We start from the raw sequence: 17,443 nt of genomic DNA, 5'->3' as shown, positions 1-17,443 counted from the left end.
TATATGGTGGGACTGTTGTGGCCTTTATTGTTTTACCTTTCTATTTTAGAATGGGTAAGGATAGCAGCACGAGTGGTTTACCATTAGTTTACTATTTGCAAGTGAAAAATACATTTTAAAATTATAAAATAATTTTATAGTACTGTTTTGTCAGTCTTTTTATTTATTATTATTATATATTAGTTAGGTGGTAAACGAATTGTATATCAGTTGGCAGAATATCATCATTCTTTTAGAATACCTTGATGTTCAGGTTTGCTAAGCTTTGTATCAAGCTGGGAAGTATGATATTTGTGAGAAAATTAATATTTTTAGCTTGGTCAGGTGTCATAGATTGATTATTCTGAAAAGATGCATGCGCATCATTACTCTTGGTATTTATAAATGGGAGATCCAACTGCAAAAAGAGACCGATCATGGCAAGTTGCATGGTAAAAAGAGACCATCCATAAATTACATGGCAAATTCCTGCACTCATTTCATATAATTAGAACCTCATTCAAGTCCCTTATTTAACTTTAACAAAACATAGTTTGGGCTGCCCAAGCAGCACCTCATTCCATTGCATATAAATAACATAATCCCTACTTCACAAGTATTAATTAACACTTACAACTCAACATACAACCATGGAATGACATACACCAGTTCAGTTTCCAAACTAAAATAGAAACAATGTATTGTACTTCTCTAACTTGAGAGTAAACAAATACACCAACAAAAGACAAAACCATCGAATGAAAGTATTTCCATAAATCTTCAGTCCTAACATGTCCAAAGTGCTGTCCAATCCCATTTTCAGATATACATCATTATTTCTGCAGGAAAAACAGAGAAACATATCCGAGGGACTGAATTAATTTTCCATTAAAGTTCCACTAAGAAAAAAACACGTCCTAACAATACTTGTAGTTAACAGCTCCATATGGACATCATCCTTGGGATTGAAAACCAGATTCCCCACCTACAGCTCCACAAAGCTCTGGTTGTGTCCCATCCCCAAGTTGCATCTGTGAACATAATCTAACAGTTAAAACTGTAACTCCATACTTGTGCGTAAAGTAATTAAATAAGATCAATTACACTTTCTTGAGTCTCAATGACTGTTTCTCCAATCTGGCCACTTGACTCCAAAACGTAAAGTAATTAAACAAGATCAATTACACTTTCTTGAGTTTCAATGACTGTTTCTCCAATCTGGCCACTTGACTCCAAAACTTCGGCCGTATTTCCATGCGTCTAAACATTACAGACAAACTGTAAGTTTGTTTAACTGTAGTTGTATACATAGTAAAAACGTGTCATAACACACAATAAAATAGTTATTTTATTTGTCAACAAGTGATGAATACAGGAACATGTTCTCTGAGAATGAGGTTGGATTGGATAAAAAAGAAGCCAGGAGGGGGAGATCTTGCTGTTGGGGGTGGGGGTGCCTCTCCTTTAATTTACTTTTGCATTATCATGAACGGTTGCACCACCTTATCTCCTCTTCCCCCACAGCACATTTAAAATACTTGGTGCAAATAAAATATAATACTGCGAGTACGGTATAATAATTCACTCTTCTCCCACTTTCTCTGCATATTTTTTAAGAAGCTTGTGTTTCATGCATATTTAAAGACACATTGTAGGAATTTCTTTAGAACTTGCCCGTAGCTTACCCTTTATCTTTACTTATCAAAAAAAAAAAAAAAGGAAAAAAGAAAGAAAAGCTTACCCTTTATCTTAGGACTTCCAGTGTGAAAATTCAAGGTGTAGTTTTTTCTCAAGTAAAAAGTGCTGCTTTCCTTAACAACATGTGAGTAGATGCCTAAAAAGCTAAACTTTTTTGTTTTTGGTCTAATAAATTTACCATGCTCAAGATTAACCCATTAGCCATGCTCCAATTCCACCAACAGAGTGGCTGTCGCACGCTATGCAAATAACATCTGAATGATAAAGTGCTCTAGATATTGTGAAAAACTCATCCAAACCCAAGTGGCTTAAAGAGTCCAAAGAAGAAGAGGGAAGATTGGGTGGAAAAGCGCTCTAGAATTTTTTAATACTCTTTCAGTACATAGTGCAAGTTGCATCTCAAAGTTTCCTCAAAATAATAGTTCTAGGACAAAAAACAGATCTGAGTACACAGCAATTCTTAAGAGGACAGTACGCAACAATTTTTCAGGGTTGTTCTTTGGGCTGCCATTCACTAAACTCAACCCTGATTTTGTGCAGTCTGTTTAGAGCCAATTTTCTCTCGGAAGTAAACTCTTACTAGTTTGTCAAGAGGGATTGAGGTTAGTTTCCATAAATTAGATACAATCTATAGTGGGACTTTGAGAGTTCTTCCATTTTATTTCTTTTTACTTCACATTGACTTATGTTCTGCCTAATCTAGAAACCTTTTGACAGGATTCTGTTTCCATTTCAATGTCAAGGTCTGCTGTTGCTGCAAAAGAGCTAGAGCAAGCTAGTTTTCAAAGCATAGCATGCATAACATCGGGCCTTCAAGCTGTGAAACCAGGTTAAAAACTTTAACCCTTCTACTGAATCTGGCTAATCCTGTAATTGGTAGATAAAGAAAGGAAACCCTGCCCAAAAAGTGAAGAAAGCATGCATGGTTGGTACTTGTCCATTAAAACTCTGCTACATAATGCAGCTTACAGAATACAAAATAAAAAGGAAGAAAAACCAAAAAAAAAAACAAAAACCATGATCAAATTCCGTTTGTGATAGACAAAGAGAGATTATTGTCAGCGATTTTGTCGCCAATAGACCAAAAAATAGAACATAAATTAATGAGAAAACAATTTTCAAATCGAGGAGTTTTTTCTTTTTTCTTTTTTCTTGTACTAGTGTTTAAGGACATTAAGCACTAGGATTTGCGGCTGCCAAATATGGCCTGCTTTGTCACGACAATGCTGCTCATTCCACAATACTTCTACGTTTTGCTATCAAGTCTTATAGATTACAATGGTTAGATCATGTATCACAACGTAAATGTTTTTTGTTTCTCCCCTTTAGGCTAGCAAAGGCATCTATTTTGTTGAAATGTCCAGTGCCACTGTGGATTTCAACCTATACCTACAGGCCTTTGAATCAGATCTCAATGCAGCATGCCTACACCTAATGCCATTGTGCCTTTTTAGTGACATTCTCTCATCTGTCGGAATGTAACCAATTCCTTGCGAAGTTGAAATGAAAGTGACGAAAATTAACCTCGAGGTGGGCGTACCAAATAAATTCAACAAGACACTACAAAAATGTTCTCTTTGGGGCATAAATCCGTGTGAAGCAGCACAAAATGGGCTACAAAATTTATGCTGCACCCGTGTTATAATCAAGAGAAGAAAGGGAACCAAAAACTCTAAATAATGAAAACGTTTGTGGGGTGCAGAGTTGAGATTACCAACCAGAGACGCCGCCGACGGAGTTCATGTCGTTTGCCGAAATTGGGAGGCCATGACCTGGCCTAGGTGTGTTAATGTCCAGTGCCACTGAGCTTCCATGAAGAAATGAGAGAGATGAGCGACCCACAAATTGGGAGCCGAAAATGACGAAGGAAGGGTAAGATGGAATACTGTAGTTAACCTGCGTCCTTAATCTCTTACAACAAAGGGATATAGAAAACTGTTCACTGAGGAAGGGGGGAAGATGGATCTGGACGTGTTGAGGAAAAACTCACACTGCTTTGCCGTCATCAACTTCTTCGTTATACACTTTTGTTATTTAAAAAAAAATATATAAAACAAAAGATGAGTTCCGCCACGTCATCGGCCTCCGCAGGTGTACGCGATAATGCCCGTCGGTGGAAGAACTGAATATTTTTGTCCGTATTTGTGACTTTTTGTGCGTTGTTTTAATTTTTCTCATTTTCTTCCTTGTTGAACGATGTCTGGCTCCACTTTATCTTCAAGCCCCTCGTCGACCACTCATTCTCTCTCTCACTCTCACTCTCTCTCCCTCTCCCTCTCTCTCTCTCGGCCTTTGTTAGGGTGGTTGCTATTCTAGTCGTGAGGAAGAAGAGAGTGGGGCGGACGCTTCTCGTCAGTCTATAAAATAATTTTGCCGTACTTACGACTTTTCGTGTGTTGTTTTAATTTTCCTCATTTCCTTCCTCGTTGAACGACCTCTAGTCCACTTATCTTCAAGCCCCTCGTCGACTTCTCTCTCTGGCCTTTGTTAGCGTGGTTGCCATTCTTGGCCTGTAGTCTCTTATGTATTAGACCCTTAGCAGTAGCAGTACTTCGAGTTTATTGGAAGAAGAAAATGGGGTTCTTGAGCTCAGATCATAAGGTTGTCTATGTTCTTGTTCTTGGCATCTTGGTCTTGAATTCCTTCACTACTGAGTTTGGAACGAACGCTCAACCCTTGGCACAAAATGAAGGTACGTACCTTTTTTTTCGAAAGGACATTTGGATGGCTGTTTACAATTTGTTGCTGCAACTGTTCTCTCTATTCTCAAATGCTACATGTATAAAAATATTATATAAAATAAATCTATATATTAATGTTTTTTTATAAAATTTATTAGATCTATTTTATTTTCATAAAATCTATAAGATCTTACCTAACATATAAAGTCACTTCACTTTTATTTTATTTGTGCGATAATTTTGTTCTGAAGTTTTCTTTTTAATTTTAATTTAACAAATCATATCTTTTCATATAATTATTATAATTTTTTAAAATTTTTATATAAAATATAATAAATAATTTAATTTTTTTTAAATCTTAAAATTTTTGTGTTCTATACGGTATTTATTCCGTGAATGTCGTGTTTTTTTTGTTCAATCTTTAAAGGAAACTATGGGTTTGTGATTTAATTGCAGCGTCATCCCCATCCCCAATTTGGGGATAAAACATTATAAAAAATTGACAATTGATTTTGACGTTAAATGAAGACGAGAGAGTCATCATCTTCTTTCCCTGTCCATGGAAGATGATGGAGCTACTGTAGGGTATGGCGGAGGGCCCACTTGGTAGTCTACTTTATGAGATTTGAGATATCAACCTTTTGCTTCTTAATTATTTGTTACGTGCATGAAATTGTCAGGAGGGCCCAACGTCTCTTTCTTTACTCTGTCCCCTTCACCTTTTTAATGATAAAAAGGATAAATGCTTTATCCGACCACAGAATTTTTTTTAGTGATTAAAAAATATTTTTAAATGATAATATAATTTTTTTAAAAAATATATTTAAAAATATTAAAAATATATATATACAGAACAACTTTTCGTTTTTCCGTTCTAATGTGTTTTAATTTGCACCCAGAAAAAAGTCATCTCCAAACAATATTTTAAAATATAAATTAAATAATAAAATTTATTTATTTATTAATATAGATCTTAACTATTTGAATATTTATTTTATATTCTATCCTATTTAATTAAAATACTCAACTCATTATCTCTCCTAGAAGAGAGTATTATGATATATTAAATAATAAAATAATTATTGTCTTGTATAATTAACACTCTGCTCGTGTACTCCTCAGAAAATGAACCATAAAACCAAAAAAAAAAAAAAAAAAAAAAAATCAATTTCCCTTTCTGTCCACTAATATACTTTATGAGTCAAGTTAAAGCCACCAACTTAAATTTAAATTTGTGTCTAGACAAATGTAAAATATTTTTAAATATTTAAAAAAAATTCACAACATTAATAAAAAAAATCACTTAATTAATTATTAAGTAAAAAAATTATCAAAAGAAATACTACGTGGTCAAATATGTTAAAATATTAGAAAATTTTGGTTGTAAGCAATTTCGCATATCAATACACTCATCCATTCAACGTGATTGATTAGAAAGTCACACTTTAATAAAAATGATGTTAATGTAAATTTTAAATATAAAGGCAGCAACATTGATACGCAAATCGGGACCGACACGTTATTAAAAAGCATTGATCGAGCTCTAGCTGGTGGTTTTGAACTTGGTTGGTTTGACTTGGTATTAATTATATATTCATTATTCTCTATTTACTTTGCAATGTAAAGTGCTACGGCTGGTTTCATTATATCTGAATTTTGTTGACATAATATCTCTTTTTACTATTTGGGCTTCATGCTGTTTGATAAATGAGAAATGCTTTAATGATAGCTTATTAGCAAAGAAATATGCGAGAAATTCAAGATGTACAAAAATTAGCTTATCATACAAATTTATTTGCTTTTGAGGACGAGAATTGTACAATCTCTCTTCTCTTAATTGTTGCTTTTCATATCCTTTTCAGTTTTTGCTTGCATGATTCCTAATTTTTATCTATCGTGCATGTATTTGGATAAACAATTGGTTTTATCTAACAGTGAAAGCTCTGGAAGCAATATCCAGCAAATTAAAGAACTTAAATTGGCATATCAGCGAAAATTTTTGCCAGGATAGGAATGTCAACCTGACAAGTACAACAACCGAAGGTCCAACTCGTAATGTCTCATGCGACTGTAATAGCACTGTTTGCAGCATCACAGGAATGTATGACCTTACTATTTCTTTTTCCCGCGTTTTCTTTGATAAATATGCAGCTGCATATCCCAACAACAGATTTATCATGGACTTTTTTTTTTTAATAAGCAGCAAGAAAATATTTGTCTTTAGTATTGAAAACTAGTAGTTGCAGTATACATATGCAGCAACAGTATATATATATATATATATATATATAAATGTGCAAAAACATGGATGACGTCATGATACTTTTTGTTTTCTGACAAACACTAGAAGTCCTTTAATCAAAATTTGGTTAAGTAGTCTCTGAGTGTACTAATTCTTGGAATTCGTATAAGATTTCTATATATATCTGAGTTCTTTTTATGCTTTCATCCATCTTTTGTTCGTGTGACAGTGAACTGAAGAGACTCAATTTAATTGGAGTTCTACCGGCTGAATTTGGAAATTTTACTAATCTGCGAAGACTGTAAGAGGAACATACCTGCTTTTCTGGATTAAAGAAGTCAACTCAACTCATTACATCATCAGTTTGCTCAATTTTCCTCAGATTATTGGTTACTGAATACTTGTAAAATGTTTTTTTTTTTTTTGGGGGGGGAGCGGGGTGGGGGGTGGCGCCCGTGCAATCTCATCTCACATTTTATCTCATTGTGTCGACTTGGCATTGCCCATCAATTTTTGAATCTATTATTTTAAAAAATAAGGACTAATCTGATGGTGGATCAACAATGCCGTATCAACACAATGTGATAGGAGTGTAGTATAGGATAAGACCAAAACTAGGTTAGTAGAAAAATCATAATATTTTTCCGAGTTTGGTTGCCAAGCATGTACCATGCAAGCCATGCCATGTTAACAACAAAGAGTACTTTCTTTTTTGGAATAAAAATTCACTTATTGATACAATCATCAAAGGAACCTGTCCCCTTTTTTTGAACCGATTTGGATGGGAGATTGGCACCCATTTGTATAATGACCTTGAAGACTAAGTGAAGTTTCCTTTTTAAACAGTGATCTCGATCGCAATTATATCAATGGACCAATTCCCACAACTTTTGCTAAGCTCCCTCTTGTCAATTTGTAAGTACTATTTTGCATTTGTATCTGTGATGGTCATCATTATTTTCCATGATGGTATTGGCCAAAGGGTCAGCAGGTTGGTTAATCTGTGACGGTTAATAATCTGCAGGTCCCTTTTGGGAAACCGGATAAGTGAAGTTCCTCCAAAAATTGGTTACATTAGTTCACTCGAGGAGCTGTAAGTCATGGATTAGAGTTGTTTGTTTGCTAATTAAAAAAAGTTTAAACAAAAGTCATGAATTAGAATCTTATTCCTTAGTGAAAGAAGGATGATATACTACCCAGATTACAGTTAAAGTGTCATTTTACAGGGACTTGGAAGATAATCTGCTTGAAGGATCACTTCCTGAAAGCCTCGGAAAATTGAGCAACTTGAAAAGACTGTAAGACTTAGAACACTCTATTTTTGTTAATTCAAAAGTCATGAAATAAAAGCCCAAATTTGCCATTTTCATATGTCAAGCTTGAATTGTTTCTGTCTGCATATTTATGGTCCATCTACTTTTATAATCATGCTTCTTGCATAATCTGGACTGTGAAAGCATTGATTTAAGTAGTACGTTTGAGAAGTGGATTATAATGATCTTGCATTGGTACTAAGTGCCATATGGTTGTGTAATAGATGGAATTAAGCTTACGATTAGTCCTAGCACCCCAGAATCTACTCCAATGTCCTTGACAGGGATTTGATCTCCAGATTATGAACATGTTGGCCTGATGGATGGTAAAGGAGTTGTATGGATACTGGGTCTCATATTAATTGTGTATTGGCTGGAACTAGACTTTATAAATAAATAAAATAAATAAATAAAAGGGAGTTTCTATTTTCATTCTTTTGGGACATGCACATCTATGACTAACATGTCATATTCATGTTAAATCAGCACCTCACTTGCATTGCACCACTTCTTGTTGCCGTATTATTTCGAGGAAAAGTATGACCTAATGTTTCATTATCTTGCAGCCTTCTTTCTGGAAACAATTTTACGGGAACAATACCGAAAACATTTGGCGATTTAAAGAATTTATCTGAATTGTAAGTTGTGCCATTCTATAAAACTTTATTTGGAGATGCAGCTTTTAGAATTCAGAAATTCTTCAAACTTGAGCTACTGCCTGCAGTAGGATAGATGGGAGCAGAATATCAGGGAAAATACCCGATTTTGTTGGGAATTGGATCAATCTTACAAGACTGTGAGTCTTGTACTTCCATACCTCTTATCTGCCATCTTTCTGTTCTTGGAGTCATAAAAGTTCAGTATTTTTTCTGTCCTATCTGAGGATTTTTTTTGGCAGTGATATACAAGGCACAGACATGGAAGGCCCCATTCCTTCTAACATATCCCGGTTGACAAATTTAGAAGAATTGTGAGCACATGTTCCTTTCCTGGACATTAATTGAGTAGAATGTGAAATCTGAAGGATGGTACATTTGAGTTGTACTGATCTTATCATGTTTGTGTTTGTCAGGAGGATATCTGATTTGAAAGGATCAAGTATTGGATTCCCTGATTTGCAGGATTTGAAAAAGTTGAAATATCTGTAAGCTATATATAAATGCTCATTCTTTTAAGCAAACATTAATCGTATCATAATAAGCTGTGCCTTTTGTGTTTGTTTTGTTTCTTAAATTTATTGAGCTGTTTCTCTTATTTCTGTGCTCTCAGGGTGCTTAGGAATTGCTTAATCAATTCTTCATTCCCAGATTATATCGGAGAGTTGAAAAATTTGAAGAGATTGTAAGTTGCTTAAAATGGACTAATTATAAAGATGTTTGGATTTTGAAGTTGTTTTTCTTTGTCCTGGGTGAATACATTTTTCTTTTGGACTTCTGTGAATATAATGCATCTGATATTGTTATCCTCCCCAAGTCAAAGGTTTGAATCATTGGATGCAAACAATTTAGTTTCATCGGTAAAAAGATGATAATTTATCATTGTTGAAAAGCCAATTATTTACCCAATTCTTGTGCAGGTACAGTATTTAACCAATTAAAAAAGATATTGTGTCTACAGTCTTTGGGTTCCATGTCATTACAAAATATAAAACTAAGTTCTTCAAGAAAGTCATGTGTGATGTTTAATTTGATATGAATTGAAATAATTATAAAATTATACTGACTATTGTTTCAACCCAATTAATTAATTTTTTATTGTATGTATTGTTGGGGTGTGTACACAAAATACTATTCACTGCAACCGCTCTAAGATTAGACGTGTAAGGTGCGATGTTTAATTCCATGAAAAACTTGAAAGTTCAATAATTAGTTTTGAGTGGATGGGCAGCTCATGGTTCAACAAAAATACTTATGCATTGTGAAAAAAATGGATTCTCATTCGGCCAATGTTCAACATATATATTAGTCCTTCAATCTTTTGAAACTGGTGGTAGTTTTCTCTCTTTCATATATTTTAAATTTATTTTTATTTTTTCTTGGTCATTATCTTATAGGCTTGATATATCAGCCTATAAGATATAAGTCACATGGTGTATGGCGTTTTTTTCTCTGAAGATGGAGGATTATGCAATATCACTTACTAACTTGTGCTGATGGCTTTATTCATCTAAGAAACTTAGAAATTGCCTTATGTAGGATAGAGTTTTGATTGATCTGTTAGAACAAAATTTTGGAAAATAAATTATTTTAAACAAATTGGCTTCCACTATTAGTATGTAAATCATTGAAACAAATAATTATATATATGTTCATACGACTTTTTTTCCCCTTGTAGAGATCTGAGCTTCAATAATATCAGTGGCCGAATTCCAGACACAATTGGAGAAGTGAAACTAGATTTTATGTAAGCTGATAATCATAGGAACTAAATATTAGTTTATTTATGCAAATATTTCATGTTTAATTTGGTTCTCAAGTTGTCTCCTCTGCAACAATGACCATTCACTTGGCAAGAAATGAGATGACATGTACTTTATGGATGTAGGTTCTTAACCAACAACTCATTAAGTGGGCAAGTACCTAAGTGGGTATTGAACAGCAAAAAGAACTTGTAAGTCTACTTTAAGCTGAGTATCTTCATTTCATTTAGCTGTGAAATTTTCTATACACTAGTGATTTTTGGGTTCTGGATTGTGAGACTCATTTGATAAATTGTGACATTTTATTTGTTTTTCATTCTTTCTTAGGTAAGAAGTGTAACAATGTTATGATTATATTGTAGGTGTTGATATAAAAATAATATGTTGGCATAATTTTATGACAAAGCTTAGGTTGTAAATATGTTGGGTAGAGTCTAGGTTGCAATTGGAACAATAAGTGTAAAGATTGCAAATTTGCAAGATTTGATGAGATCAACCTAGTCATATTAAATCAGCCTTAACTTTTGATCCTGGCATCTTAGTGAGGTGATCTTGGTGGCATTGAAAAGCTAACTAAATTCTTTATTGATTCATAGTTTACAAGGATCTTCAAGTTCTAATGTTTACTAGGTCAAAATATCTCGACATTGAGCTAACCGAAAAACTAGACTGAGAGTTTGCTTGGCAGTTGCTCGACCTTTTCACTTAGATTCGGAGTCTCTAAACGACCTAAAGAAACTCTTAACTATACATTGATCATTATGCACGATTTCTAGGTTAGAGAGAGGCCACAACAGCTCCTATATTGTCTTCCTCGAGAGAAAACTCCATGAAACATATCGAATCCTCAAGATTCTCTCTCATTGATTATTATTTTCATACTAAACCACAGAAAAGCCTACAGCCACTGGAGTTCCAGTTTGAAGTGGAAGAGGTTCTTCCGTCAAGATTATTCATTTAGTAAAAGGTTAGAGGTTATAGAGCCACAAAGTTGGGGAGGCGAACGGGTCATTTGGGGGGGTTGCAAGTTGGGTCTTTTGGAGCTACAAGGGTTTGTACGTAGGAACAGTTTGTAACAAAAATTTTCTATAGTAGATACCTTTGGATTTGGTTTTAGATTTTAAAGAGGTTTTTCAAATGAGTCTCCACTTTGTTACCAAAATCTCAGTGTTGATTGTTTTATTGCTTTCTTAGATTTTGGTTTGGTATCTAGGGGTTTGGTTTTAGATTTTGCTTAGATATTTTTTGATAGGTCGATTTTGCTTAGATATTTAGATCTGTAGTTATTGAATATTGGTCTGATTTGTTGATCTCGTTTGTCTTCAGAAATGAGATGAGTTGAGATTAAAGTTGAAAGTTGAATAAAATATTATTAGAATATATTGTTTTAATATTATTTTTGTATTGAAATTTGAAAAGATTGAATTGTTTATTTTATTTTATATGGAACTTTGAAAAAGTTGTAATGATTAAGTAAGATGAGATGAGATGTTTTGTAAAAGTCAACAAGGATTAATGTGCCTGATTTTTCAACAGGGATATATCTTACAACAATTTTTCAGGGTCACCAAACACTAGTTGTGGAGACGAGTCATTTGTGTAAGTTTTTTTTGTTAGCATTAATGATTTCTGAATGAAATGATATTCCCGTCGAAGAGATATGAAAATGAATTCAATATTAATCTTCTGTTATAAGAATGGTAGTTTGTGTGTACACGACTGATATATTCATTCCTCTTGCATTTAAATTATCCATATCATCATACAGGAATATGGTTTCCAGTTATTCATCTCTTGGGGACAACTTGTAAGTTCTTTGCTTTTTAAGACACATTTATTTTGCTTTCTCAATTTGCATTCAAAACAGATTTATTTGACTGAACCTAAAATTTCAACTTCTAGAAGCAGTTGGTGTTTGAAGAAAGGCCTCCCCTGTCCAAGAAAAGCACAAAGTACGCATAGATACATATAAAGATTGTTCATTTTAAGAACTGCACTTAGAAGTCTATTTATTGGAGACACCTATGGAAGTATTAGATGAAATGGTTATTATGATATCTGCAGATTATGAATTGTTTATTAATTGTGGAGGGCGGAGTATCACATTCGAAGGGAAGGTGTATGAAGATGATTCCAATAGTGGTGGCTTCTCGCAATTTAGTTCTCGTTCTGATAAATGGGCTTACAGTAGTACAGGAGTTTTCACGGGTAAACAAGAGACTAGCAACCTTGCAAGTTCAGGTTCTTTGAACGTGACTGGCCCAGACTTCTACCAAACAGCGCGACTTTCCCCACTATCACTTAAGTACTATGGTCTTTGTTTGCGAAAGGGAAGCTACAAAGTAAAGCTCTACTTTGCTGAGATAATGTTTTCTGATGGTCAGACGTTTAGCAGCCTGGGGAGGCGCATATTTGATGTCTCAATTCAAGTAAGTTGATAAAAGTTTCTTAAGATCAGGAGACAGTATGTTATGTGATAACTTTCAATGTTTTGTTTGGGTTTAAAAGAGAATAGATTTAATTTTGTGTTGAATTTTATGAGGTTTGACTTTGAATTTTTTTTATCAGGGGAATATAGTTTTGAAGGATTTTAATATTATGGATGATGCTAAAGTTGCTGGTAACGGCACCTTCAAGGAATTTGATGTTTTTGTTGAAGGTAGCACTCTGGAAATTCATTTGTACTGGGCAGGGAAAGGAACTACCGCCATTCCTGAAAGACCTGTCTATGGTCCTCTTATTTCTGCCATTTCAATGGAAGCAAGTAAGTTTTTTTGCCATAACTTAGGATCTCTTATCATTTTTATGAGGAACTTCTCATGTAAACATCCTTCTCTTCTTGTAGACTTTGATGTTTCACGCGATCTATCTGCCGGAGCTATTGCTGGCATTATACTTGCATCATGTGTGCTCCTTGGACTGGCTTTGGCTGCTCTCCGAATGAGGGGTTATCTGGGGGGAAAAGAACTTGAAGATAATGGTAAGTTAATCGCACAAATACACGCACGCATAAAAAGTATTGTGTAGACACCCTGCACATGCACAACTATGCATAGACACGAAAGGAAAGAAGATGGATTAAAGATGGCGGTCCTCTCTTTCTCTCGCTTTGCAATTTTTATGCTATTATTGGCTAGTAAAAGGTCCCCATACCCTTTAGAAATTTGTAATGGCTAGCATTGTCACTGTTAATAAATGCTGGGATTTCTAATTCTCATTTGAACTTATATGTTGTATTTATTGGTTGTTTTCTGTGTTTGTTGATGTGATAACTGGAGAAGATACTGAAGTGCAAGACCAAAATTTAGAATGGACTGCATTTTGGTTTAATAGGCCTTTAACATCCCAACTGGAGGACAAAGCGATTCTCATTTTTTATGGATGTGTTTATGTCTGTGTTTCATTGTGTATACTGTTAGAGACACATTCCATCACATTCTTTATTCTTTCTTTTCTGTTTCATTCCTTCTCTTGTGAAAGTACTTCTCTGAATTCTTTTCTTCTTACAGAACTACGTGGACTAGATCTACAAACAGGTCATTTTACCTTGAGACAAATTAAAGCTGCCACCGGTAACTTTGACCCTACAAATAAGATAGGTGAAGGAGGTTTTGGGCCAGTATACAAGGTAATTATGAATGACCACCTGCCACAATTTTAGCCATAGAAAAAACGTATCTAAAAATAATTTTTCTGAAATTGCTTTGCTTGGTCTTAGGGTGAACTATCAGATGGTGCTTTAATCGCTGTTAAGCAGCTATCCTCCAAATCAAAGCAAGGGAGCCGTGAATTTGTCACTGAGATAGGCATGATATCTGCACTACTGCATCCAAATCTTGTGAGGCTCTATGGATGCTGTATCGAAGGAAACCAGTTGTTACTAATATATGAATACATGGAAAACAATAGTCTTGCTCGTGCACTTTTTGGTAAATCCTTCAGTGACAAACAGTTTTTTGTATTTCAATAGTTTGACTTTGAACTTAAAACTCTCTTGGTTTTCAATTTAGGTCACGAGGAGCACAAGCTACACTTGGATTGGCCTACGAGGAAGAAGATATGCTTGGGAATAGCCAGGGGGTTAGCTTATCTTCATGAGGAATCAAGATTGAAAATAGTTCACAGAGACATAAAGGCAACAAATGTTCTCCTTGACAAGGATCTAAATGCCAAGATATCTGATTTTGGTTTAGCGAAGCTTGATGAAGAAGAGAACACACATATCAGCACAAGAATTGCTGGAACAATGTGAGTCCCATACACCTTGCTCTTCATTTTGCTTCTCTAAACATGATTTGTTTATTGTATAAAAGATCTTATGCTAGGGTAATAAAAAAAAATAGGAGTAATGATTTTACACATCATTTAGAAAATATGTTAGACGCCATCGTAATGGATATTAGAAGCCTCTCTTGGCTGGATTTCATTTTACCTAATGGCATAACTCATCACTGTCCTAGTGCTTTATGCTTTTCTTCAGAGGTTATATGGCTCCAGAATACGCAATGAGGGGTTACTTGACTGACAAAGCAGATGTATACAGCTTTGGAGTAGTTGCCTTGGAGATTGTTAGTGGGAAGAGCAACACAAGTTACAGGCCAAAGGACGAGTTCGTTTTTCTTCTGGACTGGGTAATATATCTCTTAGTATATACTTCTTACTTCTTACTGATATATTTAGTTTACCATGATTAAGGTTGCTTTGGACACATAAATAAAATTATCTCAACTTACTATGGTAGCATATGTATATTGTAATTGTGTATATAAACTCATGACAGAAAATTGATTTTTGTTTTTTTATAAACTTTTTAAACAATGAAAAATGGGTTCTTATTTATATTATTTCTGAAAATGTTAAAGTAATTATCATGATTTATATTATTTCTTGAAATGATAAAGTGATTCTGAACACTCAAGTAATTCACAAACGTATGGTCTATTTATGTATTCACTCATAAAAAAAAATAATAATAAAATGCGTGTGCTTGGTGTCGACATGCTCCTCCTTCATGCATGCCATCTAGTTTTTTGTTGGCAACTTGCAAGTATGCATGAGATCATGAATAATTCTGTGTGTTTTGTTTTTTACATGAAACTGAAGGCCTACGTCCTACAAGAGCAGGGAAACCTTCTAGACCTAGTGGATCCAAGTCTTGGGTCAAGCTACTCCTCTGAAGAGGCAATGAGAATGCTCAACTTGTCTCTCTTATGCACCAACCCCTCTCCAACTCTCAGACCATCAATGTCTTCCGTAATAAGTATGCTAGACGGAAAAATTCCAGTTCAGGCACCAATAATCAAGCGCAGTGAAACAAACCCCGATGCAAGGTTCAGAGCCTTTGAGAAGATATCCCAAGATAGCCAAACTCATATCTCTTCATCATCTCAAGACAGTCGCAGTGACATGCGGAGAGGCATATCACTGGAGGATGGACCTTGGATTGATTCCTCCATCTCTCTCCCCAGTAAGGACGACACCCGAGACCATTCTTCATCGAGCAAGCTTTAAGGATCTTTACGATGTTGATTTGAGTGATTAATATTGAGGAAAATAAGAAAGATTATCACATTCTTTCTTGGTATTTCTTTATAATATTCTGTTGACTTATGATGTCAGGACAACAGTTGAAGTGACTGTTGTTAGTTATTTACCAGATTCTAGTGGTTGTCTGTGGCCACTCGGGCGGTAGGATTTCCGGCCACCCCTTGGGATGGTTATAGTATTTATTTATTTTTTATTTTAATTTCAAGGATTTTATCTATAAAAACGTGTAGTTGAGATTTTTTAAACACCACAAAATTCTAGCATCAGTTTTTTATTATAGGGTGTAGTTTTATATCGCATCCTACTCCATTTTCTAATCAATATGAATGGGTATTGTAATCGCAATATACATTTACTTTGTAGGAAAACTATTCGGTACTCTAGAAATATAGATGATGTGATACTTCGATCCTATTACAATATGTCATGTAATTAAAATAGTTTATGTTAGTACCTATTTTAATTGACATGGCATGTGATGAGGTGTCAAAATTACATAATTAAGTTGTTAAAGTGATTAAATTGTTTAACCAAATCCTAAGTGGTGGTTGATTATGTTTCTAAGTGGTTTGAAGTCATTCCTTGTAAAACAAATGATCATAAGGTCATGCTTAAGTTCCTGAAAGAAAATATTTTTGCTAGATTTGGCATGCCTAGAGCTATCATTAATAAGAATGGAATCCATTTTTGCAATGAACCCTTTGCTACTCTTATGAAAAAATATGGTATACACCATAAGGTTTTCATTCCATATTTTACCTTCAAAAAAATAGGCAAGTCGAATTAGCTAATAGGGAGTTTAAGCACATCTTCAAAAAGATAGTCAATCCCAACAAAAAATATTGGTCTTTAAGGTTGACTGATGCACTTTGGACTTATAGGACAGCTTTTAAAACTTCTCTTAACGTGTCCCCTTATCGCTTGGTATATGGAAAAGTATGTCACCTTTCCGTTGAACTTAAACATAAGGCATATTGGGCTGTTAAACAATTCAATTTTTCTATTGACCATGCTGGTTTTGTGAGAAAGATTCAGATTTCAGAGTTAGATGAGATGCATATGACAATTCCAAATTGTGAAAGGAGCGCATGAAGATGTTACATGACAAGCACATCCAAAGAAAGAATTTTGAGTCTAATGAACAAGTTTTATTTTACAATTCTCGCCCTCACCTATTTCCAGGGAGGTGGAGTGATCCTTATTTAGTTAAGACTGTGTTTCCATATGGAACTATTGATATTACTAATCCTCAAAATGGAAACACTTTCAAAGTAAATGACCGACTTAACATTTTTTGGAAAAATTTTCACCTGCGGATACTTCCATTCCTTATTTTCATGACCCTTAGTTCATTTATATTTTGCTTTAATTTTTTTCTTTCTTTTTTTTTTTTTCTGTTTTTGTTTATTTCACATCTATGTTTTGTTCTTTCATTCATTTTCTTTTTCTCTTTCCTTCTTTCTTTTTCTTCATTCTATCTCTTCAAGTTCAGCGTTGTTTAGTTCTTTTTTTTTTTTGGTTTCATTTTTACTTTCATGATCCCCTCAGCCATTTCAAGTATTTC

General features: G+C 34.3%; 1 protein-coding gene and 1 pseudogene across 15 annotated transcripts; one reads left to right on the top strand and one right to left on the bottom strand.

The window, feature by feature from the left end:
* Positions 1-482: 482 nt before the first annotated feature.
* LOC122281103 lies at positions 483-3,794 on the bottom strand. 15 transcript variants are annotated; one of them, XM_043092373.1, is made up of 4 exons: positions 3,668-3,794; positions 3,396-3,479; positions 965-1,010; positions 483-818 (listed from the first exon to the last, which is right to left on the bottom strand). In XM_043092373.1, exons 1-4 carry the CDS (start codon positions 3,681-3,683, stop codon positions 662-664), a joined length of 303 nt encoding a protein of 100 aa, XP_042948307.1. In that variant the 5' UTR covers positions 3,684-3,794; the 3' UTR covers positions 483-661. The 15 variants fall into 15 exon arrangements, 1 of the variants encoding a protein (XP_042948307.1); XR_006230144.1 differs by lacking the exon at positions 3,668-3,794 and adding an exon at positions 1,084-1,239 and having other exon boundaries at positions 512-818; positions 3,396-3,538; XR_006230145.1 differs by lacking the exon at positions 3,668-3,794 and adding an exon at positions 1,165-1,239 and having other exon boundaries at positions 512-818; positions 3,396-3,538.
* A 440-nt stretch (positions 3,795-4,234) lies between these two features.
* On the top strand, positions 4,235-16,156 carry LOC122281091 (annotated as a pseudogene).
* The last annotated feature ends 1,287 nt before the right edge of the window (positions 16,157-17,443 follow it).

This window comes from Carya illinoinensis, chromosome 11 (genome assembly GCF_018687715.1).
Source record: "Carya illinoinensis cultivar Pawnee chromosome 11, C.illinoinensisPawnee_v1, whole genome shotgun sequence".
In the NCBI taxonomy this organism is placed as follows: Eukaryota; Viridiplantae; Streptophyta; class Magnoliopsida; order Fagales; family Juglandaceae; genus Carya; species Carya illinoinensis.
The sequence above is the reverse complement of the archived record's forward strand: the minus strand, read 5'-3'. Positions and strand labels throughout refer to the sequence as shown.

Excerpts from the sequence above, each read along its gene's own strand:
- LOC122281103 (XM_043092373.1), bottom strand. Across the intron at positions 1,011-3,395 it reads CTCCGTCGGCGGCGTCTCTG|ATGCAACTTGGGGATGGGAC; the intron begins GTTGGTAATCTC and ends TTATGTTCACAG. Across the intron at positions 819-964 it reads AGAGCTTTGTGGAGCTGTAG|AAATAATGATGTATATCTGA; the intron begins GTGGGGAATCTG and ends TTTTTCCTGCAG.